At 51.9% G+C, this 25,642-nt stretch overlaps 2 protein-coding genes, 1 long non-coding RNA gene and 1 pseudogene across 12 annotated transcripts; 2 read left to right on the forward strand and 2 right to left on the reverse strand.

Moving 5' to 3' along the window:
* Window positions 1-380: 380 nt before the first annotated feature.
* Window positions 381-3,560, reverse strand: ppp1r15b (protein phosphatase 1, regulatory subunit 15B). Its single transcript, XM_088388944.1, has 2 exons — window positions 1,394-3,560; window positions 381-1,095 (listed from the first exon to the last, which is right to left on the reverse strand). Exons 1-2 carry the CDS (start codon window positions 2,858-2,860, stop codon window positions 883-885), a joined length of 1,680 nt encoding a protein of 559 aa, XP_088245070.1. The 5' UTR covers window positions 2,861-3,560; the 3' UTR covers window positions 381-882.
* Window positions 3,561-5,274: 1,714 nt separating this feature from the next.
* On the reverse strand, window positions 5,275-24,370 carry pik3c2b (phosphatidylinositol-4-phosphate 3-kinase, catalytic subunit type 2 beta). Of its 10 annotated transcripts, none has more exons than XM_088388938.1 (33): window positions 24,041-24,367; window positions 20,853-21,430; window positions 16,082-16,182; window positions 15,505-15,665; window positions 15,322-15,442; window positions 15,020-15,131; window positions 14,579-14,658; window positions 14,387-14,450; window positions 14,159-14,308; window positions 13,901-13,934; window positions 13,605-13,825; window positions 13,381-13,503; window positions 13,125-13,297; window positions 12,938-13,034; window positions 12,722-12,864; window positions 12,460-12,648; window positions 12,302-12,395; window positions 12,087-12,181; window positions 11,828-12,008; window positions 11,247-11,354; window positions 11,052-11,159; window positions 10,834-10,963; window positions 10,632-10,768; window positions 10,371-10,540; window positions 10,081-10,237; window positions 9,887-9,996; window positions 9,379-9,574; window positions 9,178-9,302; window positions 8,971-9,088; window positions 8,540-8,612; window positions 6,907-7,010; window positions 6,694-6,822; window positions 5,275-6,152 (listed from the first exon to the last, which is right to left on the reverse strand). In XM_088388938.1, exons 2-33 carry the CDS (start codon window positions 21,408-21,410, stop codon window positions 5,973-5,975), a joined length of 4,542 nt encoding a protein of 1,513 aa, XP_088245064.1. In that variant the 5' UTR covers window positions 21,411-21,430; window positions 24,041-24,367; the 3' UTR covers window positions 5,275-5,972. The 10 variants fall into 10 exon arrangements, 9 of the variants coding, with proteins under 9 accessions (XP_088245064.1, XP_088245060.1, XP_088245063.1 ...); XM_088388934.1 differs by having other exon boundaries at window positions 12,938-13,052; window positions 24,041-24,365; XM_088388937.1 differs by having other exon boundaries at window positions 11,067-11,159; window positions 12,938-13,052; window positions 24,041-24,364.
* Window positions 18,870-19,792, forward strand: LOC148390264 (uncharacterized; annotated as a pseudogene).
* On the forward strand, window positions 23,313-25,224 carry LOC148390265 (uncharacterized). The gene is made up of 2 exons (XR_015861195.1): window positions 23,313-24,952; window positions 25,047-25,224. It is a non-coding gene; the product is annotated as an uncharacterized LOC148390265 (long non-coding RNA).
* The last annotated feature ends 418 nt before the right edge of the window (window positions 25,225-25,642 follow it).

The raw sequence follows: 25,642 nt of genomic DNA on the forward strand, positions 1-25,642 counted from the left end.
TTGGTGCACTGTAGTTTTTTGAGTAACTTATAAGCTTTTAAGTGCGCCCTATAGTGCGGAAAATACGGTATATAAATAGAACGGACTTAACGAATGCAATTAATACCGTTGAAATTTCCGACTGGCTGTTGACCCAGAACAGCGATTTAGAAAACAGGTGCGGCCTCATCGGCCGTTTGCTCTACTCAGGGCAACTTGGATGTCCTTTTGAGTCCACGCCAAGTTATCAAATTCATGATAGACAACTGAAAATAGCAAAAGTAAGTACTATCCTTTAACAAAGCACGCATGTTTCAAAACATACTTAGAAAAAGCTTAACATAAATAAAGAAAACTCAAAAGACAATAAGGACGCCTGTTGCTAGGCAACCACCAAGCGGTCAAGCTGTTGACTGTTTTTTATTGATCAGCTGAGCAAACAACAGCAGGTCACCCCACCAGTGACCGCTCTTTACAAAAATACAATTGAAGCATTTGTGTTTAAAATACGTTCCCCGTTTGAGTCTTTCTTGTCCGAAAAAACTATCAGAGGTCTCAATGCTGTGAGGCTATCATCTAATTTTCCATTCATTGAAAAAAGATTTGAACTCTCAAAACAGAGGTGGCCCTTCACAATAAAAGTCTTGCTTGTGTGTGTGTGACTGTGCGCCTCAAATGACATGGAAATGCGACCGCTCTGTGAATCTCGCATGTAAATTAATGCATGACAGGAGTCTCAATACTTTTGAGCATGTGGCCAGTAGTCAGGTGATCACTCTTTGGTTTTCAAACAAAACAGAGCCAATAGGGCGGAGGGGAAAATAAACGGCAATATGTTGCGTTCCATTTGGCATTGAGGGTTTGGGCTCGTTTGTCAGACGCGGTGGCCGCAGCGTGGGCACTCTATTCGGCGTGGTGCCCGGTGATGCGGCAGTACGCCCGACGTCGATGCTCGGGCTGCAGGCAGTAAGCCAGGGTGAGCTCCGCCTCCCGGCAACGCCTCAGGAAGCGGCCTCGGTCGCGCGCCAGCTGCTCCCATGGCCCCCGACGGTCCTCTTCAGCCGCATTGGCACCCGACGCGATCAAGAACTCCTCTACCACGTCGCTGAAGCGAACCTAAGCGACAACGACTCAGATGTGAATGAAACGACATCAGGCACAGGAAGTGCCATCCTGTGTGATAGCTGGAAACACGATGAGCACAAGCCTCGGTGCCACAAGAGCAATCGCTGTGCAGGAACTACATAGAAGCACTTCAAAAGAAAAGCCTGACTAGCAAGTCAAAATTTGACAAAGTTTTAAAACATCACACAAGAAGTGGACACGTTAGCTTAGCCATGCTGCAGGCACAAACAGGAAGTGAGTTGGGTTCTCTCAGGATTCAGCGAGCTTGCACAACAAAATAAAAGCTTACCTTTTTGGCCTGGGTGAAAGGTCGCACCAAGCCACTATCCATCCCCAGGGGCAGAGCCGATGTTTTCCCGGTGCTTAGCGGTGCCTGGAAGTTGAGCAAACTGTAGGGGTCGGAGGGGGTCATCGACGCCAACAGGAGGCGGCTTTCTGCCTCGTCAGCTTCGTCTGCCTCGCCGCCGGAGTCATCCCACTCGTCCTGACCCGAGGCGGGCGAGGCGGTGGTGGCAGAAATGGAGCAAGGCTCTGCGCAAGCCGTGTGGAGCAAGGCACTGACGTTTGGAGGGTTGCACGGGTCGTCGCGGTGACACACTGATGCAAGCAGACCCCCCGCCTCCTCGTCCGCCACGTCGCCAACTCCTCCGTCTTCGTCGGATGACAATCGATCCGACGAGAGGTCAGACGAGCCCGAACTGTCGAAGCCGTCGTCTTGGGCGGAGTCTGCATCTGACTGGCTGTCATCCTCGCAGCCGCCGCGCGGGCAGCCCATGATGAAGGCGATGCTGGCGTTACGGCATTGTGGCACTGCCGTCTGGGTCAAGCGATTCACCTCCGTCTTATCGGCCGCCTGACTGGGGGAGTCCGTCCCATCCGGCAGCTTTACGTGTGCTTCGCAGAGCGCCGCGGGCGATTGCCAGGCGTGACCGTCGTCGGCAGTCTCACGACGCTCGGTCGCCATCTCGAAGGGTGGGCCTTCTTCAGACGCGCGACCCGCCTCCATCTCCCCCGTTTTATCAGGGAGTCCGTCCCATAAGACGCGACCCGGCACGTCCGACAGCTTGACGCTGACCGAGAGGAACGCGTGACGCTTGAGGCCGTGTTCCTCCTCCAGGCCGTAGTAGCCATTGTCCTGGTCGCCGCTGTTCAGGGCACCTTCCGGGCCTGCATTGATTGACGCTTGCTGTTTGTGGATGACGCCTCCAGCGTTTTTGACCAACAGGTTGCCAGAGACCAAAATGCGGCACTGCTCTTTTGTCAACTGTGAGCTTTGCAAGACACCCAAGTGCTTGTGCACTGATCCCAGTTCAGTGTGGGACCAAGGAACGGACAGCGGGTTTCCTTCCCGAAAGCCACTCCACCGGCCCTTCATCCCGTCCTTCTGCACGTCCCAAGCGAAGAAGGTCCCAGAAGGAGAAGCCTCGGGATTCCGACCCGGCTCGATCTCCAATTGACGGAGGGAATGCTCGCTGTCGCTGACCCAGGGCGCGCAAAACTTGTCCTGCTCTTGGGCCACATCTGCTCGGCCCACATCGGGCTGCCACTCCGGGCCGGTGCTTGCACCGCCTCCCCCGACAAGGCCCGGAAGATATTTGGAGACGAAAGACAGCGCGGGCCTGGACAGCACCGAGAGCAAGCCGAGCCACGAGCTGTCGTGAGCAGCGAGGCCGGCAGAGGAGCCGCGCAGGCCAGTCGCGGAGGCCAGGTTCCGCCCGCGCGGTAGTCCGCCCTCGCTGCTGACATTTTTCAACATATTTACTCCTACTGCTTCAGTTGAGTTCTCAATCGCACACAAGCAACACTCAAAGAGTGGTCAGTTTCCAGAAGCTGAAAATGTGACAACCGTGACGTCAAACGGATAACTCGAGTCCACTTTTGTCCTCGCTTGCCACTAAAAAGTTTCCGCAATGGAAGCGCGTCCTGCCCAGAGACATTGTGCTTACTCGGATTGGCGAGAATCCCCGCGAAAGTGAGGGCCGGTGGGCACTGGGGCAAGGCGAACGTCGACCCGGCGGAGGTCGTCGTCGGCGGCGCTTTGGCCACTCCGCTGCTCATTCGGTTTCGTTATGCACGACGACGCGCTCGCGTGGGACGCAGGGTAAACACCGTAGGCCTGGTAAGACCTCATCCAAGCCATGCTGCTCGTCTCGGGACGTCGATCGGAAGGGCCGAAAGCTCCCCCGGTCGGCTTGTCTTAATTTATCTTATCTTATTTTAGCTTAGCTCAGCTAATCTTAGCTTCGCAGCTCGTCAATGGCCTAAAGTGCCGCCCCTACAAAGGAATCCGCTTCCACGTAACAAAAAACGTCTTTCGGTGTCGTCTACGAGTCCCAAACTCTTTGTTGGGACATTAATGAAGACTTTGAGGGCAAAAGCTTGGCCTTCAGCCACCTCGCTCTTTTCCGTAGTGCGACCAAAAGATTTCATCAGAAAAGTCAAGGGAACGTCCACAAGTGGCAGGCGTGTGTTGGCAGGGAGTGTTATTATATCGCGGTGTTATTGGAGCCGAGCACCCCCTGACATACAGGACTGTCTCAGAAAATTAGAATATTGTGATAAAGTTCTTTATTTTCTGTAATGCAATTGAAAAAACAAAAATGTCATACATTCTGGATTCATTACAAATCAGCTGAAATATTGCAAGTCTTATGATTTTAATATTGCTGATTATGGCTTACAGCTTAAGAAAACTCAAATATCCTGTCTTAAAATATTAGAATATTTCCTCAGACCAAGTAAAAAAAACAAGATTTATAACAGCAAAACAAAATCAAACATTTGAAAATGTCCATTGATGCACTCAGTACTTGGTTGGGAATCCTTTTGCACGAATTACTGCATCAATGCGGCGTGGCATGGAGGCAATCAGCCTGTGGCATTGCTGAGGTGTTATGGATGCCATCACTGACTGTGGGAACTTCACACTGGATTTCAAGCAACTTGGATTTTGCTCCTCTCCAGCCTTTTCTCCAGACTCTGGCGCCTTGATTTTCAAATGAAATACAAAACTTGCTTTCGTCTGAAAAGAGGTCTTTGGACCACTCTGGAACTGTCCAGTGCTTCTTCTCCATAGGCCAAGTCAGATGCTTCTTCCGTTGTCTTGAGTTCAGAGGTGGCTTGACCATGGGAATACGGCTATTGTAGCCCATTTCCCGGACACATCTGTGAACAGTGGCTTTCGATACCTGGACTCCAGCTTCAGTCCACTGTCTTTGAAGCAACCCCAAATTCTGGAAGCGACTCTTCACTATGCTGTTAAGGCTGCGGTCATCTCTTTTGGTTGTGCAGTGTTTCCTGCCACATTTCCCTCTTCCAACAGAGTTTTTGTGGATGTGCTTTGAAACTGCACTCTGTGAACAGCTTGCCCTTTGAGAAGTTTCTTTTTTGTGTCTTACCCTCCTGATGGAGGTTGTCAATGATGGTCCTCTGGACAGTAGTCAGATCAGGAGTCTTCCCCATACTTGTGATTTAGTTTACTGAACCAAGCTGAGTGTTTTTCAAGGCTCAGGAAACCCTTGCAGGTGTTTTGAGTTAATTAATTGATTCAAGTGATTAGTTGAATACCCTACTAGTATACTTTTTCATGATATTCTAATATTTTGAGATAGGATGTTCGAGTTTTCTTAAGCTGTATGCCATAATCAGCAATATTAAAATAATAAAAGGCTTGCAATTTCAGATGATTTGTAATGAAATCAGAATGTATGACATTTTAGTTTTTTTAATTGCATTACAGAAAATGAAGAACTTTATCACAATATTCAAATTTTCTAAGACAGTCCTGTACAACCCTGCTCTTCGCTCATCGTCTGCTGACCATTCTCGGGCTATTTTTTCATTGCTTAAGTAGGGTGACCAGACGTCCTCTTTTCCCCGGACATGTCCTACTTTTGAGCCCTAAAAAAAACGTCCGGGGGAATAGCTTATGAAGTAACAACAGTAAACAAAGAAAATCAGTTTGGCTGCGGCTGATGCCAAATTCATTCATTTTGAAAAACATGCAAGCCTTTCTCTTTTGTTGCAAGAACTAAGTTCTAAACGAATGTCAGATTCGAGACTTTTGCACTTAAGGAGTTTTTACTGTCAGACGCCATTTAAAGAAAATGACAAGTCATGCCAGGAAGTTGAATGTGTTGTGTTGCAAACAGAAACAAAGCGGCAAGCACATCAGCTTTGAGTTGCGGTTTATTTGCTATTATTGTTTATTGACTTTATTTGCGTTTATCAAAATACTTGTTGGATGTATGAAGAATAGAAAGCTTTCCGCGTCGCGCGTTGACATTCCTCTCAGCCCATGACGTGGAGTTTTTATTTCTTGTGCATTTCAAAAGGCCAACGTTCACAGTCTGCAGTTGCACAGTTGAACAAAACCACCAAAGATGTGAAAGGTTATAAAAATAGAAAACCACATGTGCAAAGAGAAACGAAACACAGATCAGTCCCATGCTAATGCTAGTGCCGCCTTCATTTCCCGCAACGGGTGCGGCGGGAGGGGAAGACGAGGCCTTCGCAACCCCACCGAAACCCGGGCATTGACGCGCCCACCCAGCGAGTGCCCTCGTCCGCCCATGCGTAGCGACGCTCTTTGGCCTCACTTGCTGGACGCAGCGGAATGTGGCAAAAAAGGAGGCAAAAAGTCAGCAAGCGCACACACGCGGACTTGGACCGAGTGGCTGGCTCGATTTCGGCTCGGCAGAAGTGACAGAGGAGAAGCGCCAATAGTGGAGGAGGAATGTAACCCGGTAGAGCAAAGTTGTAAGCGCGCGCGCTCGCTCGTTCACTCGCTGACGAGTCGGAGGTGGGGTTGATGCCGAAAGGGCTTTTCCACGTTCGCTCCCGTTTTTTTTGCGGTGGATGCGCGGTGCTCATTGTGGCACCGGCGCCAATGGGTGCCAGTGGAGCCAGCGCTGACCTGGAACCAGCGCCCCGAGTGGCACTAAGGCCTCGCCCAACAGCGTGTTATCCCAGAAGGTGCCATCAGCCAGCACGCGCACGTGCACCTGGCGCCGCTGCAGGTCGCCACGCGGGATGCGTTCGTACACCAACTGCCGGGCAAAAGACACAAGCGTGTTAGCATCGTGGCGCAACTCGACTCTGACGAGCGTCGGCCACACGGTACACCACCGACACGTCTGACGGCAAGGCTTCGCTCCGGAACTCTCTGTGGAGGAGTTGGCTAGGAGCCTCTCCGTTTTTCGTGTGCCGTCAATAAGTCTGTCGACGCCATTTGGGGTTTCTGGTCTTCACCCTCACTGCCCGAAGCCAAAGTTTCGATACTTGAAAGACCGACAACAGCACCAAGACGCTCGATGGACCCCCTTTTATCAGGGGTCTCGACCCCACTTGCTTTTGTGCCCGTGTGGCTGCAACGTGGCTGGCTAATTTGCCGCTCAAAGCGGCTTCCTGGCTCAAAGCGACATTAAAGTTGCATTAGCGGCACCGGGTGGAAAGCTCCGACTCCTGATTGCGTGCCATTCCACAGCATTTTGCAGCAGCTTCTGACTATCTGGGTGCAATTTCTGCGCAAGCTGCTTTGTTTGCCTGCTGCTTTTGTCATTCCAATCATGCGTGGGTGTGCGTGGGTACCATCTCGTTATATGTTGGGTTGCAGGTGCGTCGCGCCGCCTTGGTCTTCCTCTTGCTGGTCTTTTGCGGGTCTGGCAGGAGGTAGAGTTTCACGTACGGGTCAGGGTCAGTACCGTCCTGAAGCGGCTGCTGCTGGCACACGCATGTTCACATCAGTGGGCGACGTGTGCCGGAAATCCCCCTCCCCCGATACGCGGAGTAGGACACACTGACCAGGCCTCGGATGTGCATGACCATGATGAATAGTTTCTCGTTGCGGTAGCAGATGGACAGTTTGACCTCGCCCAAATCTTTGCCAGACGGACTCCACGGCATTTCTGTGCGTGTGCACACGCAAAGTTACACACATACATACACAATCATGTCCAGCACGCACGCACTTTAGTGCGAAGCACCAATAAGTTTATTTTTGTATATATACCTAGAATAATTTATGGTGGCTTGTGATTACCGTAAATTTCGGACTGTAAGCCGCTACTTTTTTCTCAAATTTTGAACCCTGCGGCTTATAGTCCGGTGCGGTTTATATAGGGGTTTTCCCGTGATTTTTCTCATGACTAACTATACACTCATAAAAAAGCTGTGGACCGCTGTTGTGGTGTTATGTTAATAAAAGTTATGCGTCCCCAAATAATCATCTCTTTCCTGACAATCATCTTTGTGTATATTCTCTCACAACTAAACATTAAAAACCTTACACGATCATGCGGCAACTTTACATGCATTTTTTCTGACGGCCATCAGGGGGGGCTCGAGCAGAAACGGTAAGAGTGAGAGAGGTGGAATATATGCGCCGAGGAAGACAGTAGTGGTACGTTGTGCACGAGGAAAGTTTGCGTAAACAGAGCCCAATGATGGAAGACACTGGAAGGCATGCGGACGACGCAGCTTTCAAGTTAAAAGCCATTGAGTTGGCTGATAAAGAAGGTAACAGACCGGTTGCACGTAAACTTGGAATAATTGAATCGATTTAACGTGGCCCTCCGACTTGAATGGGAGGCTTGGATGACCAGCGGTGAGAAACCTTTTCCAAAAACTGGACTCATGCGAAGAGCAACTTCCGCACAAGTCTGCCAGTGTATCCTGACAGCATGGAGCAGTGTGAAAAAATCCACCATCACCAACGGGTTTCGAAAAGCCGGTCTGCTGCGTGACGGAGAGGAGAGAACAAGCTCAGGAGTGAATTTGGCTCAGGACGAGAGTGACGATGAAAGCGACAACATAAGAGAGAATGAGAAAGAGTGTTGCGACGTACATTGGCGCTATTCCAATCGGACACTGAGGAGGAAGTTTTGCTGGTTTCAGCAGACAGGAGGAAGACAAAGACGGCTCTCAGTGACTTTGTTGACTGGTATGTTTTTTTTTGTACCTACCCAGTTAGTGTTGTTACTTGTGTTTACAACAAAACGTTAATGTTATTAAAACTTTAGCCCAGCTATTGCTGTTACTTCCGTGTTTACAAAATGTTAATGCTATTAAAATTTTAGCCTAGCTAGTGCCGTGTTTACAACTGAATGTTAATGTGATCAAAACTTTAAAAAGGCTTTCTGTGTACTGTCTTTCTTTGTAAAAAACTCGTGTGCACGTGCGGCTTATAGTCCGGTGCGGCTTATATAAGTATAAAAATGAAAAAAAAAATCACGAATTTTTGCTGGTGCAGTTTATTGTCCGGTGCAGCTTATAGCCCGAAATGTACGGTAATAATTTGGGAAGAATGCAAACATCTTCCAGTGATCCTGTGAGAAAAGCTCCTCCTGAAGCTCACACTCAAGCAAATGCCCCACGGGAGAGACAATGTGAACTGCAACCTGTGTATGTGTGTGTACCCACGTGTTTGCATGCACACCTGTTTTGCTGCTGCTTGGTCCTGGTAGCTCGTCTCTGGGTAGGGGATGGAAGAACGTGTACACCAGATCACACTGCGCATATATACACACACACCCATATACACACACACACACACACACACACACACACACACACACACACACACACACACACACACACACACACACACACACACACACACACACACACACACACACACACACACACACACACACACACACCACTTCTCAGAAGTGCTCATATCATATCAGCATTATGCACTCACGTGTGTGTGTGTGTGTGTGTGCGCGTGCGTGCTGAGTGAAATGGAAACACAATGTTCCAAGACGGAGCTGAGGGGTCAAGGGGGTTGTAGACATCTGCCAACTCGTCCACACGCGTTTGAAAGTACGCGCCTGTGTGTCCGTCACGTGTAGTGCAATAACTGACCTGTGCGACGTCCTGCACGGCATGGAGGAGCTGCCACACGTAACCATTGAGTTCATCTTTGCGCCGCTCCGCCACCCCCTCGCCGCGGGAACGGCCCATCGCCAGGCGGCCGGGGAAGCTAGGGGCAGGACGAGCGCCGAACTCAGAATTGTACAGCCCCGGTGCGCCGCCAATCAAAGGAGGGGAGACGCACGCGTTTGGGGATACCTGGGAAGCTTGGAGGAGGGGAACAGGAGCCTGAGTTTGCTGTGAAGTTCCTGAAACTCCTCAAAGGTCCGCTGCACCAAATGTGCCTCCTGCTGGCCATCACGCTCCACCTTCACTGCGTAGGTCTAGAACACGAAGTACACGGCACAGCGTCATCGCGGCAACTGGAGGTGGCCGGCGAAATGAAGGAGCGCCACCAACGTGAGCTTTCCCATGGCCGCTGCCGTGCGCGCACACGTAGAGACTTTGGATGGCGCGGTCGCTCTGAGCCGTGTGCACACGAGGGGCGAACGACAGCGATGGGACATCCTCGCCACACGCGAACTTCATCTGCGCCAGGTTGTGGATGAAGAAGTTCAGCTTGGTCGCCACGCTGCCCAGGCTCGTCTCGATCAACCTAACCCCATGCACACACAATGACACCATGAGGTGCCTCTGTGACCATGTTTGCTGGTGTTCAGGTGGCGTCACATGGTGGCGCCTCAAGACACGTGTGAAACCACACTTGTATTTCAAATGGCTTTTGCACATTGAAATGCGTCCGTGCCCAAAAAGCGCACATAAATTCGTTTCAACATTTGTGGTAGCAGCGTGGCAAGCCAAAGCCATTCTCTTCATGGTCAACAGAAGCGGGCCCGGACCGCCCGCACCAACACATTTGCTGCGGTGGTTGTCGGAGGACGTCACTCAGTCTACGTCATGCGCGCACCTGGTGAAGTACATGGTGGCGTCCGCCTCCGACTCATGAGGCCTCAGAGCATCGTAGACGTACTTGAGATCATCGACGTCGGACAATTCGGGAATCCCGCATGACAGCATCTTCGAAACACAAACAGCAGACTGCTCACCCTGACGGCATGCGCGCGTGGAAATGCACGCGTGTGTTGGCAGATGTGCGCCCACCAGGCCGAGCAGGTTGACCAAGAGGTGCGCGTGCTTGCGGATGATGTTGTAGGCCTCGCAGCAAAGGTCCACAAAGTCGTGGAAGCGACTGGACGGTTTGTCCCCGCCGTTGATGACGTAAGCCATGTCGGACGTGAAGACGAATGGTGCGCGGTCCCTGTGGGAACGGGGACACAGTCACGCTCACCTTCACTAGTGCAACGACTGTGTGCAAGGCAACCACTTGGGTCCACACTTGACCTCTGGAGCGCGCTGTCGTGCTCTCGCATGCAGCTGCAACCTTCACTCACCGCTTGATGTTGCCAAACATCTGAGCGTGTCCCAGAAACCTGCTAAAGTCGATGTGGAACATGTGGCCGCTGGTCTTCAGCATGATGTTGTCGTTGTGCCGGTCGCAGATTCCCAGCACGTACGTGGCCACGCAGCAGCCCGCGCACGAGTAGATGAAGTTCTCCACCGCCTACCCGCACCAAAGCAAACATGGCTTAGGGCAATGGGGTGCGCTCCTGTCTCAAGTCACCTTTGCCCTTTAAAACAAGATGCCAATGCACCTTGTCGTACTGCTCTTCGGCAGGGTTGTGCTTCTGAAGCCAGTCAGCCAGCGGTCGATCTTTGAAGGATCCCGTCACGCCGTGCTCCACCTGGATCTTGCGCAGCGTCTCGGCCTGAGGGATCATCTCCACCATGCCTGAACGCAAAGACGGCCGCCAATCAGACGCTGCCCAGCCGCCGGCCCGCCAAAGCGTTCCTCACCGCGGCCCCGCCCTGTGGACAAGCACTTGAAGATGACCATCCTCATGTCCAGACCCTCCTGGAGCCAGATCCTGTTCATGATGCGGATCACCTGCAGCGTCAGCATGTCCTGACGCAGGTCATCGCCTGACTGCACACACATGCACAGAAAGGTGCAGACAACCGTCAAAGGAAGGAAATTAGGAATTCATAAAAAAAAAAACAAAAAAAAAACACACAACAGGCGGTCTGACTTTGAAGATGACGCTGATGTTGTCGCCGAGCGGGTCGAAGTTGCAGAAGGTCAACTTGAGCGGGACGGTGTTGGAGTTGAAGAAGGAGCACGCCTGCATGGTGGCAAGAGAGAGGGAGTGCCCCCCCCCTCCGGTCAGCAGCGTTGGCAAGGTGGCCGGCACGACGGGCCCTCGACTCACCGGGATACAGATCGCCCGCACCCGCAGTGCCGGGTTGAGGGGAAGTCGGCAGCTGCCGTTGATGGAGAAGAAGCTCTTCATCTCCTCCAGAGCGTCCCGCAGCGCCGCCTAACAAAAGCGACGTGCGCCATACGCGAGTCGGCCAGCTTTGACACAGCCAGCGGATCCGTTTGTCGAGATACTTTTGAGCATTGGCCGAGCTGCCTCTGAAGACGCAGATCTTACACAGCCCCCTGTTGAACCCCCAAGACTTGATTTTCAAAACGCACTGCCGTGGAATGGGCACGGGCGGCCATCACTCCCAAGCCTACGCCGAGCTGCGTTTTCTGCCAATCAGAATTGAATCTAGTCCTCTTGGAGACGGCACTCAAAACATGTCACCAAAGGCTGTTGGAGATGGCAAAAAAGCCCGGCAGCCTTTTCAACAGAGGGACTGCGGCCGTGCTCGAGTGTGACGAGAAGGGCCGCTATCACCCAAAGGCAGCTTAGGGCCGAAAATCTCAAAGTGGTATTTTGTGCGTCTGTGCAAGTGGCGGTCGCATCGGCCAAGCGGCCGCTCTCGGGCGACACCGCCCGCTGACCTGTCTGGCGGCTGGCGCGGCGTCCCGGACGCTTTGGGCCACCTTCGTGAGGATGGACACCATCCAGCACTGGCGGTCCAGCTGCTCTCGGACGCCGTGGCCCGCGCAGCACAGCAGAGCAGCCAGCAGGTGCTGATAGCGAGCGCGGAACTGGCTATCCTGCAGGTTGTCCTTCAGCAGCCTGACGGGGCAAAGAAGATTTTTAAAAAAATAAAATAAAAGGCACGCCGGGGTTGAAGACGGCTAGAGTAAAATTCACCAGAAAAGCTGCTGAGTGACACTCAGGTCTTGGATGGCACGCCGCAGCAGGAAGCGCACCAGCGAGCTGTCCAGGTAGCACTCATACTTCACCGCCTCACCAAAACAGGGAAGGGGAAAAAATTCACATTGGATGGATGACACCAACTCCATCCATTGCGTGATCAAACAGTCGAGTCAGTCGATCAATTGAGCCGAGTCCTTGCGAGGTCAGACCTGTACGAGTTGAGGCAGGAAGTCGACCAGCTCCGGCTCGGAGATCGCGTTCATCCACTTGACGGCCGTCCTGCGAAGCTCCTGGTCTGGGAACCTGCAACGGCGGCGGCGTCACGGGTGGCGTCCTGGGCGTGGCAGACCGCCGCTGTGGCACTCACGAGGCGTGGAGCAGGCCCAGTGCGTCCAGGTGGCCCGGGCAAGCCCACTGTTTCAGCAGTGCATAGATCTCTGGCAGGCAGGCCCACTGCCAGCAGGGGGCGCTAGCCAGCACCAGTGGAAGCTGGCTGCTCTCCGCCTGGAGGAAGGCCTTCTTCTCCCACACGGTGCGCTTGTCCTCCGCCGTCAGCCTGAAATGCACACGCTAAAGCACTTCAAGCGCTGGCCAACCATGCGCCAGAGCGGGCGGCTCTTGTGCCTGACCAGAAGAAGGCCTTCTTGTGGAGGATGTTTCGCAGCACCACCTGGCTCTCGGCGTCCAGTTGGGAGAAGTCGTATTGAGGGCAGAAATCGATGGCAGGCGGCATGCCGAAGACAACCTGGAAGGCTGGCGACGGGAAGTCCACCTGTGAGCCAGCGAGTCCGTGTGAGATGAGTGGCGCGCATGCAGCTCCTCCGGCTGAGGGAGGCTTGTCCCACCTGCAGGATGACGCTGTCCGGCTGGCTCATGTTGGGCGAGCCAGAGCGGGCGTTAATGCAGCTCCCCGCTGCAGAAGGCCAAAGGCCTAGCAGCTTCCTGCCGCACATCAGCACGCTACACATGCCGCCGGCCATTACCGCGCTATCAGGGGCGCTAATGGTGGGGGGCAAAGTGGACGCCACTTACTGCCTAAAGTCAAAGAGTGGCAGGGTTACCCAGCCCAGGGCCTCGGCGCCACGCCGCTGCCTGCCCTTCTCCTCTGAGCTGCCGGGGGGCGGCAACGAGCTGGCATACAGCGTCACCGTGAGCTGTGTCTCCCGGGGAAGCTGGCTGATCTGCACCGGGAAGGTCACTCTGCGCTGACAAGTGCGGATGAGAAGACGGCCGGCGGGCGCGGCAGCAAAGACGGCCGGCGGGCGCGGCAGCAAAGACGGGCGCCTACCTCTGGTCCCACACCACCAGGTGGAAGAGGTATTTGTTGACCAACTGCTTGCTGGTGTGCTGGGGGGCGCAGAGCTCCACCCCTCCGTGACTCAGCGCGCATGACAGGAAGTATCTCTCGTAACTGCGCGCGCAAACAAACACGCACATGAATACCGGAGGTGCCAAGCGCCTTGGCGTGAGAGTGTCAGCGTGCACCCGAGTGGACAGGGATGTGCCCCGCACCCACATGCAGCCAAGGGAAAGCCACCTGGCAGCCCAGGTGACAGGCAGGCGGTGCGCGGCGTATACATTGAAGGAGAGCACGGTGGCTGTGCGTCCCGCCTCCTGGACGGGCGTGGCGCCGGGGCGGTTGTGTGGCGCTGTCTGGAAGTCGGCATTGAAAGTGGCGCAGTACAGGTCCACCAGGTCCAAGATGGCAGCCGTCAGCCTCTCCACCAAATTCTCTGTGAGACGGCAAGCAGATCGGACAGGAAATTGTGAGGACGAGCGGCGGGACGGACGCGAACAAGCGAACTTACCTCGGTTCTCCTGGACGCACAGCGCCGAGGCATCCTGCCGGTCAGAGAGCACGTGTTCAGAAGTCTTGTTTTAAGCTTTCAACTTGGGCTCTCACATCAGGTCCGAGGTTTCAAATTTGGGTTTTGGACCCAGTTTTAGCGCGAAAGTCCAAATCTAAAGCCTGGTCCTTTTGACATTGTTTTAAAAGCCAAAGTTGAAATGCTAGCGTCGGCTTAAACACGTTTGCGCTGCGGCACGACACAAAAGCCCGAGTGCACCTTGAGGACTTTGGGCTGCAGGTGACAGGGACGAGCAGGTAGCCATCCGAGCGCCGCCGTCACCTCCGGCGTCTCCACGCCCGCTAGCGAGCTGCACAGCGCCTTCACCGACTGGACGAGCCGCCCCACGCGCAGCGGCGCCGGCTCCGCCTGCCGGGGCCCACACCGCCCGAGGGTCAGTCAACTGCTCACCGCCCGAAGGTCAGTCGCCCGCGCTCGACACCTTACCTCAGACAGCGTGAAGGACTCGGCCTCATTGTGGAAGGTGTCCAGCAGCACCGTCAGAGCCTCCCTGTGTGCAAAACATCGAAATGCAGAGCTACAGCACTAGTTGGGTTTTTTTTTCTCTGAGATATGAGGAGGGAAAAGTGGCCATTGAAGTATCCAAGCGAGCCACCACCAGCGCTGGTGCCGCATCACCTGGTGAGCGTCTGCTTGATGGGTCGCTCCTGCAGCAGGATGCCGTGGTTCAACGCGGACGCCAGCTCGTCATCATCCTTCTGTCGGGTTGGACCAAAAACAAGAACCTGCTACGGTTGTCGACTTCAGGGCTCAGTCTTTTGTGTCTTTCCGCAAAGCAGAGGGGGCCTTTTTCTATTGTTGTTGGCTTCATCACGGGGCTCGAGCGAGCTCCTGGTCACGTTGCTATATTGATATGCCAATCTTTGCACTGCCTTGGAAGACGTCTGTGAGTTAGTTTCAGCCACGATTTGTGTGTGTGTGTGTGTGTGTGTGAGTGTGTGCGTGTGTGTGGGGGGGTGAATTTTCCTAGGACCACACCATTCGCCGCTTCAATTAGGTTCCCATCTGCTAGTCGGTCTGACGTGACGACTACAATTATGCGCACGTGTGTGCACGGACCGTGCGTGCCAGCTCCGTGTCGATACCATCTCGCCGAGTGAGGACCAGTCGAACATCCCGGTCCAACTTCAAACATTGTTGCACATACTCGGAACCTGCCAAAGTCTGACAGCTGACACACGCACGCATGCACACAAACACACATGCTCACATTGGAGGAAGAGAAAGAAGATTGGACTGAGGGAAAAGCAGCACGTCAAAGACACACGAGAGGAAGTGGGCAACCCACACGGAAGCGGCGCCGACGCGTTTCTGCAAACAACTTCGCCGCCTTGTTGCCTGGCGAGAACGGAAGGACTTACTTTTGCAGGTACTCGTCGTATCCGCACACCCTCAGCAGGTAATCGTTCACGTCCAGGTGGTTCAGGTCCTCGTGAGTATAGCACAGCATCTGGTAGATGATCAGGTCCGCCGTGGAGGAGCCTGGCGCACACGCGCACAAGTGAGCGCGGGTCGCCTGGAGAAGGCTGCGGCGGCTGACCAACCATCACAAGTGAAGATGAGCGGCTCCTCAAAGTGAGCGCTGATGACCGTCACCTTGACGGCGGGACACGGGCCGCAGCAGGTCTCTTCCGGGCCGGCCCGCGGAGACCAGACCAAGCCGGCGTTGGTGGTGCGCTTGCAATGCGGGTACGCCAAACGCAGCCTGGGCAAACACGTGCCAGTTTTTAACTGCCGGCTGTCGAGCTGAAAACAAAAAAAAAATGGCACGGCACCTTTCCGAGGCATCGCTGCGAGTTGAAGGCACCCTTTTAGCTCGTATTCACTTGACGCTACACCTCCACCTAGCTAACAATTTCAGGGTGGCCAAAATGTTCTTTTCTGACTTTTCTCACGTGGCGCCAAATTTGGGCTCCTCTGGCCTGCAAATTCGCTTCGGTCAGCACTGCCGGGGGACACCGGAAAGTCGACCACATTTACCAAAGGTTGGCAACAAACGATTCTTTGAACAATGGATTGTGAACAATGGATGGCAATCACCCGATGAGCCTCCAATTGAGGCAGGAAAAGCCCCGCGCCAACGAGGCCCCACCCCCCCAGCGCAAAGTCCACCCTACTCACACGTCCAGCATGTGGCAGAACGCTGCCACCTCCTCGTCGCGTTCCTCCAACACCTGAAAGAGTTGGTAGCCGAAGCCGCTGGTCCGTAAGCCCGGCGCCACCTGTCGACCATTAAGTTAGACTGTCAAGTTAGCGGGCAGCACAACTCGATGGGCCAGCCACCGCTCCCGGCAGGCGCAATCTTGATGTGCGGCGAAGACACGGCAACTTGTGTACTGGTGTCAACCTGTGATTGATTGACGCCGCACGTCTGGGGAGAGGACGCTGGCGCTGAGAGTTCGCCGCTTCTCCACCAGAATTAGTTTAGTTTTAGTGTTTTTTATTTTTAGTCATTATTAAAGTTTAGTTTTTAGCATCTAGTTTTAGTGTGCAGGCTAAAGCGGTCGGACCGCAGTTACCAGGACCGCAACGGGCCGTAAGTTGAGCGGAAAGGCCCTGTCGGGTGGAGCTGGCGAGGAACGAGAGGACGGTGTTGGTGAGGCTGGCGCGGTCGGCCCACAGTCGCCTGAACTGCAACAAACCTTCACAATCAGCCGGCTGCCTACTACGGCACAACCCCCCAACCCCCGCCAAGGCATCTGGCTAGCCTAGCCAACGGCTAACACTCAAGTTCAGTGTTCTCCAACCGGCACTATGTTAACTTACTCCAGGGGTCACCAACACGTTGCCCACGGGCACCAGGTCGCCCGTGAGGACCGCATGAGTCGCCCGCAGAACTGTTCTAAAATTAGCTCAAATAGCAGCACTTGTCAGTGAGCTGTAACTATTTATTTTACAGTCAAACCTCGGTTTTCGAACGTCCTGGTTCTCGAACAAATCGGAATTCTAACAAAAAATTCGAGATTTTTTGCTTCGGCTGTCAAACAAAATTCGGAGGTCGAACCTCCCGAGATGAGCCGGGGGGACCCGAGAAAACCCGACCGCGCGGCCCGGATGCCGACTGACTCCGTTGTTATTGTATTTTCGTTACTTTGAGGATTGTATTAACGGTTAATACATTAGTTCTTAACCCCTAATCATGCCTCCAAAGAAAGCAAGTGGGAGCAGTAAAGCCATCCTAAAACACAAAGACGCTCTTAAAGCAATGCGACAGTGCGCGCCCGGCGCCCTGCGGTTGCGCGATTGGACCAAATTAAGCCCCCTGCGCACTGAGGTCCACTTAAATTTTTGGAAAGTACATCAGGACTTTAAAAATATTTTCTAAATTTTAGCGACGGCTCTGTCACAATAATGCGACTAGCGCGGTGCAGTTGCGCGATCGGACAAAATTAAGCTCTCTGCGCACTTAGGTCGACTTAAATTTTGGAAAGTACATCAGGACTTGAAAAATATTTTCAAAATATCAGCGATGGCCCTGTCACAATAATGCAACCAGCGCGGTGCAGTTGCGCGGTTGGCGACACTTTAAAGTTGCGCGATCGGACAAATATGCGCAAATGAAAAAATGCTTCTAAAAGGCGGGGGGGAATTTGTCTTGAAACAGATTAATTTTTTTTCCATTATTTGTAATGGGAAAAATAGATTCAGAATTCGACCGATTCGCTTCTCGAACCGCCTTCTGGAACGGATTGTGGTCAAAAACCAAGGTTTGACTGTATTTTTGCCATTCTTGTTAAAATCACACTTACATGTGAACTGGAGATGACAATAATAACACAGTGAAAGCCAAATTGAGCAAATTGGCTATTTCAGAAATCTGTGTCAAACTGGTAGCCAGGAAGTAGCTCTCGGTTTATGAAAGGTTGGTGACCCCTGACTTACTCCATCCCCCGCTTGCTGGAGCTGAGTAATCACACCATTTCAGGGTGTGTCTCAGTCATCAAACAACTCGGACTTTTCCGCAGACCACGTTACATCCACAGAAGCACCCGTCGTAACTTTGTTTTCTCCCAACCCGTCCATAACACTGCACCATCCATCTGCTCCTCCTCCGACCGACACACCGTCGCATGTCCAACACGTCATCAGAGACCTGGCGCACTTGGATCTTGTAGTGGCAACCATGCGAGGCTGCAGTACTTCAGGTGGCCTGGAAAACATGGTGTAGACCTCACTCCTACACGGAGCGGACTCCGACACGAAACGGACACCGGGTTGCCGGAAAAGCACGGAGTGGATATTTCTCCAACACGGAACGGACTCCAACACGGAGCGGACCCCGGGTGGCCAGGACAACACGAATTGGATTTCACTCCAACACAGAGTGGACTGCACTTCACGTGACACAGAAAACGAGGAGTGGATTTCTCTCTACTTCGCCCCCTACCTAAACACAGCCGCACAGCCACAATCAAAATGGATCTCCTCAACATCCAAGCACTCACCCGTAAATCATCATTTATTCACGACCTCATCCTGGACAATGTACCTGACTGAGACCTGGCAACCACCGGATGTCTATCAATCCCTCAATGAAGCCTGTCCTTCTGGTCCTTTATAACTAAACCTCGCAGCACTGGCCGTGGCGGTGGCCTGGCTGTACTCCACCGTCTTGATCTAGAGCTGTCCCCCCTCCCTCTACCTGACCACTCCTCATTCGAATCCCTTGCATTCAAATGTAAACCTCCATATCCTATGACAGTTTTACTCATTTACCGCCCTCCTAAACCAAACTCCACTTTCATTCCAGAACTACATGATCTACTCACTATCCTCTGTACCTCCACTTCCTCTAATCTAACCATACTAGGTGATGTTAACATCCATGTCAACACCCCCTCCCACCCCCCTGTCTCTGACCGACATACACACTGTCACCTCCGGTGTCCCCCAGGGATCTGTACTTGGTTCTACCCTCTTCACTCTCTACATGCTACCCCTCGGCAATATAATCAGGAAGTTCGGCATCTCATCATTGTTATGCAGATGACACCCAGCTATACGTCAAACTCGACCCCCCGCCCTCCACAACCCAGCTTCCTCCATCTCCCTCATCCATCCTCTCCTTGTGTCTGGAGGAGATAAAGGCGTGGATGAATCTCAGCTTCCTGCAAGTCAACAGTGACAAAACCCAAGCCATGTTAATTGGCACTCCCCATCAGATCCATACCTGCCCAATAACAAGCATCTCATTCGCCGGTCACACTATCCCCCTCTCAGCCACTGTCACAAACCTGGGTGTGAAACTGGACCCTCAACTCAACCTAGAGTCACACATAAAACACATCTACAAAACCTCCTTCTTCCACCTCAGGAATATTTCTAAACTCCGCCTCACACTTACCCTGACGGATGCTGAGAAACTTGTCCACGCCTTTGTCTCCTCCAGGCTAGACTATTGTAACACACTCCTCATCGGGATCCCTAGCAAGAGCCTCCAGAGGCTACAGTACATGCAAAACAGCGCTGCTAGGATCCTGATGAGGGTGCAGAAAAGCGACCACATCACACCCATCTTCTGTTCTCTGCACTGGCTCCCCATCAAATTCCGAACTGATTAAAAGATCACCCTCCTCACTCACCAGTGTATCCTTGGACATGCTCCCCCATACCTCAAAGAACTCCTTGCCCCAAAACCTCCCACCCGAAGCCTCTGCTCATCCAACTCACACGTCCGAGAAAACCAAGTTGCGCACCATGGGCGACCGGGCCTTCTGCCATGCAGCCCCCACACTGTGGAACTCCCTCCCCGACGACCTAAGAGTACCCCAATCCATTGACTCTTTCAAAACCGGACTTAAAACTCACCTCTTTACCCTAGTATTTCCGTAATCCTGTTCTCACATCCTGGTTGTCGTGACTTCACTTCCTGTTTTATGTTGTCATCCCTTCCGTTTCAGTTCGTGGTTCCTTCCTCTATGTTTCTGTTGTCTTGTATTCCCTGATCCCGATTGTGTGCACCTGTGTAGTTGACACTAATTGTCAGCACCTGTGTCCCAGCCCTTTTGTGTGTATTTAGTCCGTGTCTTCCCCTTGTCTTGTGCCAGTGTGTCTTGCCTCGTCCCGACCACCAGCGATTCCTTGCCGTACGACTACCTAGTAAGATTCCTCCTTTCTGTCTCGCCACAGAGCGACGCCTTTTGTTAGTGCCTTTTTCCCCATAGCCCTTTTTGTCTCGCCCGAGTGCGACGCTTTTTGTTTGGACTTTTTGCCGAGTGTTTTTCCCTCGCAAGAGGCGCTTTGAGTTGTCTTTTTGGTCATCCTTCTGTTGGAATAAATCCGTGAAAAGAAAGACTCTGCATCCGAGTCCTCCGCCTTGTTCCCTGCCTGACATTGTCTTTGCTTTGTTTTCTTGTTTTACTTACCATGTAACACTTTGAGATTCTTCTGAATGTAAAGTGTGTTATAAATATAATTTATTATTATTATGATTATTACTCTTGTCAATGCTGCACTTGTGCATCCCTGCTTGTGCCTAAGAGAGCGAGGCGGGCGGGTCACATGACCACAGGCGGGCGGGATGGGGGTCGCGTTCTATGGACATCTTGTCAATACTTTGTTATCCAGTATTTGGCCACTGGAGGTTTGCTTTCCACTCAGAGAGTCAACAGGCAAGAAGGTCTGCCAGCCAGTCACTTCATGTCACTGGAGGGAAGAAGATGAAAGCAATCTTCCTCCAGATACGACACAGCCAGCGCCAGGCCTGACTCCCTCCATCCAGGATACATTGTTGCTAAGCGGGAAGCTCAACTCACACAGTTTTTGGAGTCAGTCAAAAGCGTTTTGTGCCCGTAAAGTAGGCCACAGGAAAAGGGAGCTCATTCACCCTGTGCGCTTGAGCGCTCAACTTAGGACGGATACGCCACCCGAGCGGAATCCCAGGGCATCTTACCGGCTTTGCTGATGCTCGGCGCCGGTTCTTGTCGCTCTTGGCGGTGGGTATGTAGGTCCTGGGCGGGACTTGAGGGGGGAGGGTGTGGCTCCACGCCACAGGCTTCCCGGGTGGGTCATCGACGGCATCGCAGTCCGGCTCGCCCGGAGGGACTTTGAGCAGCCCCATGTCAGGCGCTCTACCCGGCAACGAGGGATTCTCTGAGCCCTGTCGCGGCGGCAATGGTGGGATGGGGTTGCGCGGGGGCACGGCGGGGGGGGTATCGTCAGGAAATGTTTGGATGCCGTTGGGAAGGGTCTTGGCGTCGGGGGGGCTGCGCTCGTTCAGCTCGGGGCCATCCGGGATGTAGACGGCAGGGAGGGTTAGGGTTAGGGAGGAGTCGGACAGAGCCCGCTCCCCGGCGGGGGCGTTTTGGTTCTGCTTGAGCCTGGAGAGGGCGTCGTACTCCATCTGCAAGGCCTCAGCCAGGACCAGCTCTTTCCGACTGAGTCCAAGAGAGTCCGGGCAGGCCCGGCTCCCACTCACGCCGCCCTCCTTCTGGGTCTGCGACTCCGACATAACGGAAGCGTGGCGATCTGCTAAGAGGACACACGACAAGTTGGTTAGCAACTCCAGCAAAATTGAGGGAATTTGCAAACTTGCCCTGGAGAGGACTGGGAATGCTACAATGTATTACATCCGAGGTTTTGTTAGCACTCGGTTAGCGAGCGATACAATATTCCCATTGTTTAAATTGACTTGACCCGATCGTTCTATGAGTCCAGGCCTGAAAAACCCATGACGCACACAGGCGCGCACAGACCCCCCCCCCACACACACACACACATCTGGCCGTTTAAACCAGTGGTCTCCAACCTTTTTTGCGCCACGGACCGGTTACGTGCCAGAAATATTTTCGCGGACCGGCCTTTATATAAATAAATAATACATTTATAATAAATATATTAAAACGATTAAATAGAATGATACAACTGGCATAAAAATAAATAAAATAGAACTCACCATTACGTTGAATTGGTGGGAGCACTGAGCTTGTTTCTCAGAAACGAGCCCGTCCTATCTAGGCGTAATCAGAGAAAATGACACCCAAAGTGTGCTTTTGTTCACGTTTTTTTCTTTCAAAAAATTACAAAGGTTTGTCTTTCAATGCAGGATGCTTGATCTTCATGTGCCGAAGCAGTTTTGAAGGCTTCATTGCCTCGTTAGCTAGCCTGTCGCTACATATTACGCAGAGTGCGCTCGCTACATATTATGCAGAGTGCGCTTGGTGCGTCAGAGTAACCTGTGGCGATAAATCCATATTTTAAGTAGGACCCCAGGATTTTTTTTTTTAAATACAGCTTTCCTTTTCGTAGAAGTCGGAGCCTCTTCTTCTTCCGTCTTCTCATTGGACTTTTTTCCCTTTCCGAAGAAGCTTTCCAAACATCTCTGTTTCTTGCTCATTTTTGCTTGCTTCGCTTGATTGACTGGGGTGACATGTCACGTGACAAGAGTGTCTTGACCTGAATTAATTGATCGTCAATAAAAAAAAAAAAAAAAATACTATATCTATTTATTTTTTCTGTGCGGCTTGACAGCCCGGTACCAAGTGACCCACGGATCGGTACCGGTCCACGGCCCGGTGGTTGGGGACCACTGGTTTAAACCATACAGCAAGCAATAAGCAATGGAGCACACGTGACGTGCGTGCGTCTATTTAAGTGGGTCGCAGCTGCTTTCGTCAAGGGAAGCAGCTCCCCATCTGGTGACTAGTACGTACATCCTCTTCTCCCCTATCATATTTCACATGGACAATGACCGGATAGTCATCATCAGCACAAGTGTGGGTGTATGTGCCACATGGTCGAGGTCAGACAAAAGAGGGGTGTGTTGTTTTGTTGATGTCAAGAAATGTCATGCTGTAATGTTGAAAACACTGCTTTATTTCAGCCTCTACAAAAACGAGTAGTGGTCCTGCACGCAGTTGATTCTATTGATTGACTGTCTTTTTCCATGCGCCTATTCAAATCACATGACCCTTTTTGCAGGACATAACAATATGTCACAAGGGGAGATACAATCCATCCATCCATCCATCCATCCATCCATCCATCCATCCATCCATCCATCCATCCATCCATCCATTTTCTGTACCGCTTTGTCCCCACGGAGGTTGCGGGCGTGCTAGAGCCTATCCCAGCTGTCATCAGGAAGTAGGCGGGGGACACCCTGAACCAGTTGCCACCCAATCGCAGGACACACAGAGACGAACAACCATCCGCACTCGCACTCACATCTACGGGCAATTTGGAGTGCTAAATCCGCCTACCAAGCATGTTTTTGGGATGTGGAAGGAAACCAGAGTGCCCGGAGAAAACCCACACGGGCATGGGGAGAACATGCAAACACCACACAGGGAGGTGGAAACGAACCCGCAGCCTCCTAACTGTGAAGCGGACGTACTAACCAGTGAGCCTACAATCCAATCCAATCCAATCCGTTTTTCTTTATTTGGCGCTTTCACAACAGCTGTCACCGCACGCGGGGGAAAACGGCATTGGGGCAGATGACATCACAATTTCCCGCACCTTCCGCCGCGTATCAAGGCAAACGACGGCAATGACGTCAAACTAGTCGAATACGTGATGATATCGAACATGACGGGGACCAAAGGATAGATCAAGATCAAATAAATATACATAGAAAAGAAAGACACCTGCACAACTGTGCATTGACCAAACGGTGACTTGAACGCGGACCGTTAATTTGCTCGCCTACAATGAATTGACGCTAAATTCATCCAGCGCGGCACTATGCGTTTCAACAGGTAACAAATGTATTGCTGTCTTTTGCGCGTTTCCAAAATGTTACGCACCTCTTCGCTCGATGAGGTTCGAACGGAGGGCGGCGACGGCAGCATGGTCCGCTTTCTGCCCAATAGCTTCAGTTCGACATTCATTTTCGGCGGATTGTATCAAGCCGATGTTTACCTCTAGTCCTGATTCCGGCTAATAATCTAACAAACATCATCGCTACGACTATTTGTTCCACTTCAGCTATTTGTCAATGCAGTTCAACGTGAGCGCGGGTTGAGACCCGGCGAATGAGCCCATAGGTCAAAAGTGAGCCAGCGAGCCATGGTGCAAGCTAACACGCGCTAACCCGCATCCGAACGTGCTAAATTAGCGAAGAGGCTGATATTGACCTACCTTGCTGGGTTCCCGCCGGGCCGCAGCCGGTTCACCGGAGCCGGCGGTGTCGTTGGGCGACGGAGGAAGCCCTCGTCATAGGAACAAAAAATATCAAAATCCTATTCGAGTAAGCGAGGCAAGAATTTCGGGTAGACCGCCGGATCTAGCCCCTCAATTGTCAGGGGTGGCAGTAGGGGCAGCAGTAGCGTACGTGTGCAGCTTGTCCGGAGCCTCGGTACTTGACCACACCGACACATGGACACGCTCGCCGCTGGAGTCGCTTCTTTCTATTTTCAGGACTCTCTCCTCCAAGAGCAAGTGACACCCAGTTCAATTTGAAAGGAAGCGTGTAGTTTCCGCAAGTTGTTTCTAAGTAAAATGAAGAAAACCCCGAAACTTGCGTTCAAATGACTTTAATCCAAAATATTTGAGTCGCTCCGGTCAATGTTTGTGGTTTAGATGGTTTCACTGTTCTCGAAAACATTTTGATTTCGATGATACTCATATCACCTGTACTTCCGGTGTCGTTCATTTCAGCGCTTGACAATCAAGGGGGCAGCGGAAGGTGAAACAGTGACATTGAGCGGCCGCCAGATTCGAATCACAACGATTGGAATCAGGGTTGGGGTTAACATGTCCTTACATTTTATTCAATACGTTATAAATGATGTTGAAATATATTTTAATCGTGTTTCAAATCTTTTTTGATTGTTAGAAATTTTGTCCAAAATCGTAGAAGTAGTTGACTTAACAATCACCTTTGAACCAAAACCATGGCATACGAAATAACCACCAATCCCCACCCAAAATTCATATTCATGTGCCAACTATCGTCCACTTGAAGCCATAAGAATGTAAATGTCAGCACCCACGTAAACTTGGTTGCCGACGTTTTCAGACACCATATGATGGCAGAAGGTACCAAAAAAGGTAAGTCAGGAACCACATTGCCACACCTGCCACCTCCTTGGATGAGCTCATCACAAGCTGTGCCCTTCCCCACCCGGGCGGGCGTCATCATCAGAATGTGCCGAATGGAGTGAGAAAGAACACACTCAGTCACTTTGGAGTTTTTCAGGGGATGGAATTTACAGATTCCCGGCCTCATTCTGACCTCCCGCTGCATGGACACAAGCACTTGTACAATCATTAAATGTCTTTAGCATGAATAAAGATTTTTCACCTGACGGCGCAAATATAAATTGTGTTGAAGTATACTGCAATTGTCGCGTAAAATGTACAGGACTGTCTCAGAAAATTAGAATATTGTGATAAGGTTCTTCATTTTCTGTAATGCAATGAAAAAAACTAAAATGTCATACATTCTGATTTCATCACAAATCAACTGAAATATTTAAATAATTATAAATATTATAATAATTATAAAAAAAAATTATAATAAAAATAATAATTGAAATATAATATCTGACTTGGCCTATGGAGAAGAAGCACTGGACAGTTCCAGAGTGGTCCAAAGACCTCTTTTCAGACGAAAGCAAGTTTTGTATTTCATTTGGAAGTCAAGGCGCCAGAGTCTGGAGAAAAGGCTGGAGAGGAGCAAAATCCAACTTGCTTGAAATCCAGTGTGAAGTTCCCACAGTCAGCTGCTGGTGTTGGTCC

This window comes from Syngnathus floridae, chromosome 11 (assembly GCF_059516105.1).
Source record: "Syngnathus floridae isolate MCC-2025c chromosome 11, RoL_Sflo_1.0, whole genome shotgun sequence".
Lineage (NCBI taxonomy): Eukaryota > Metazoa > Chordata > Actinopteri > Syngnathiformes > Syngnathidae > Syngnathus > Syngnathus floridae.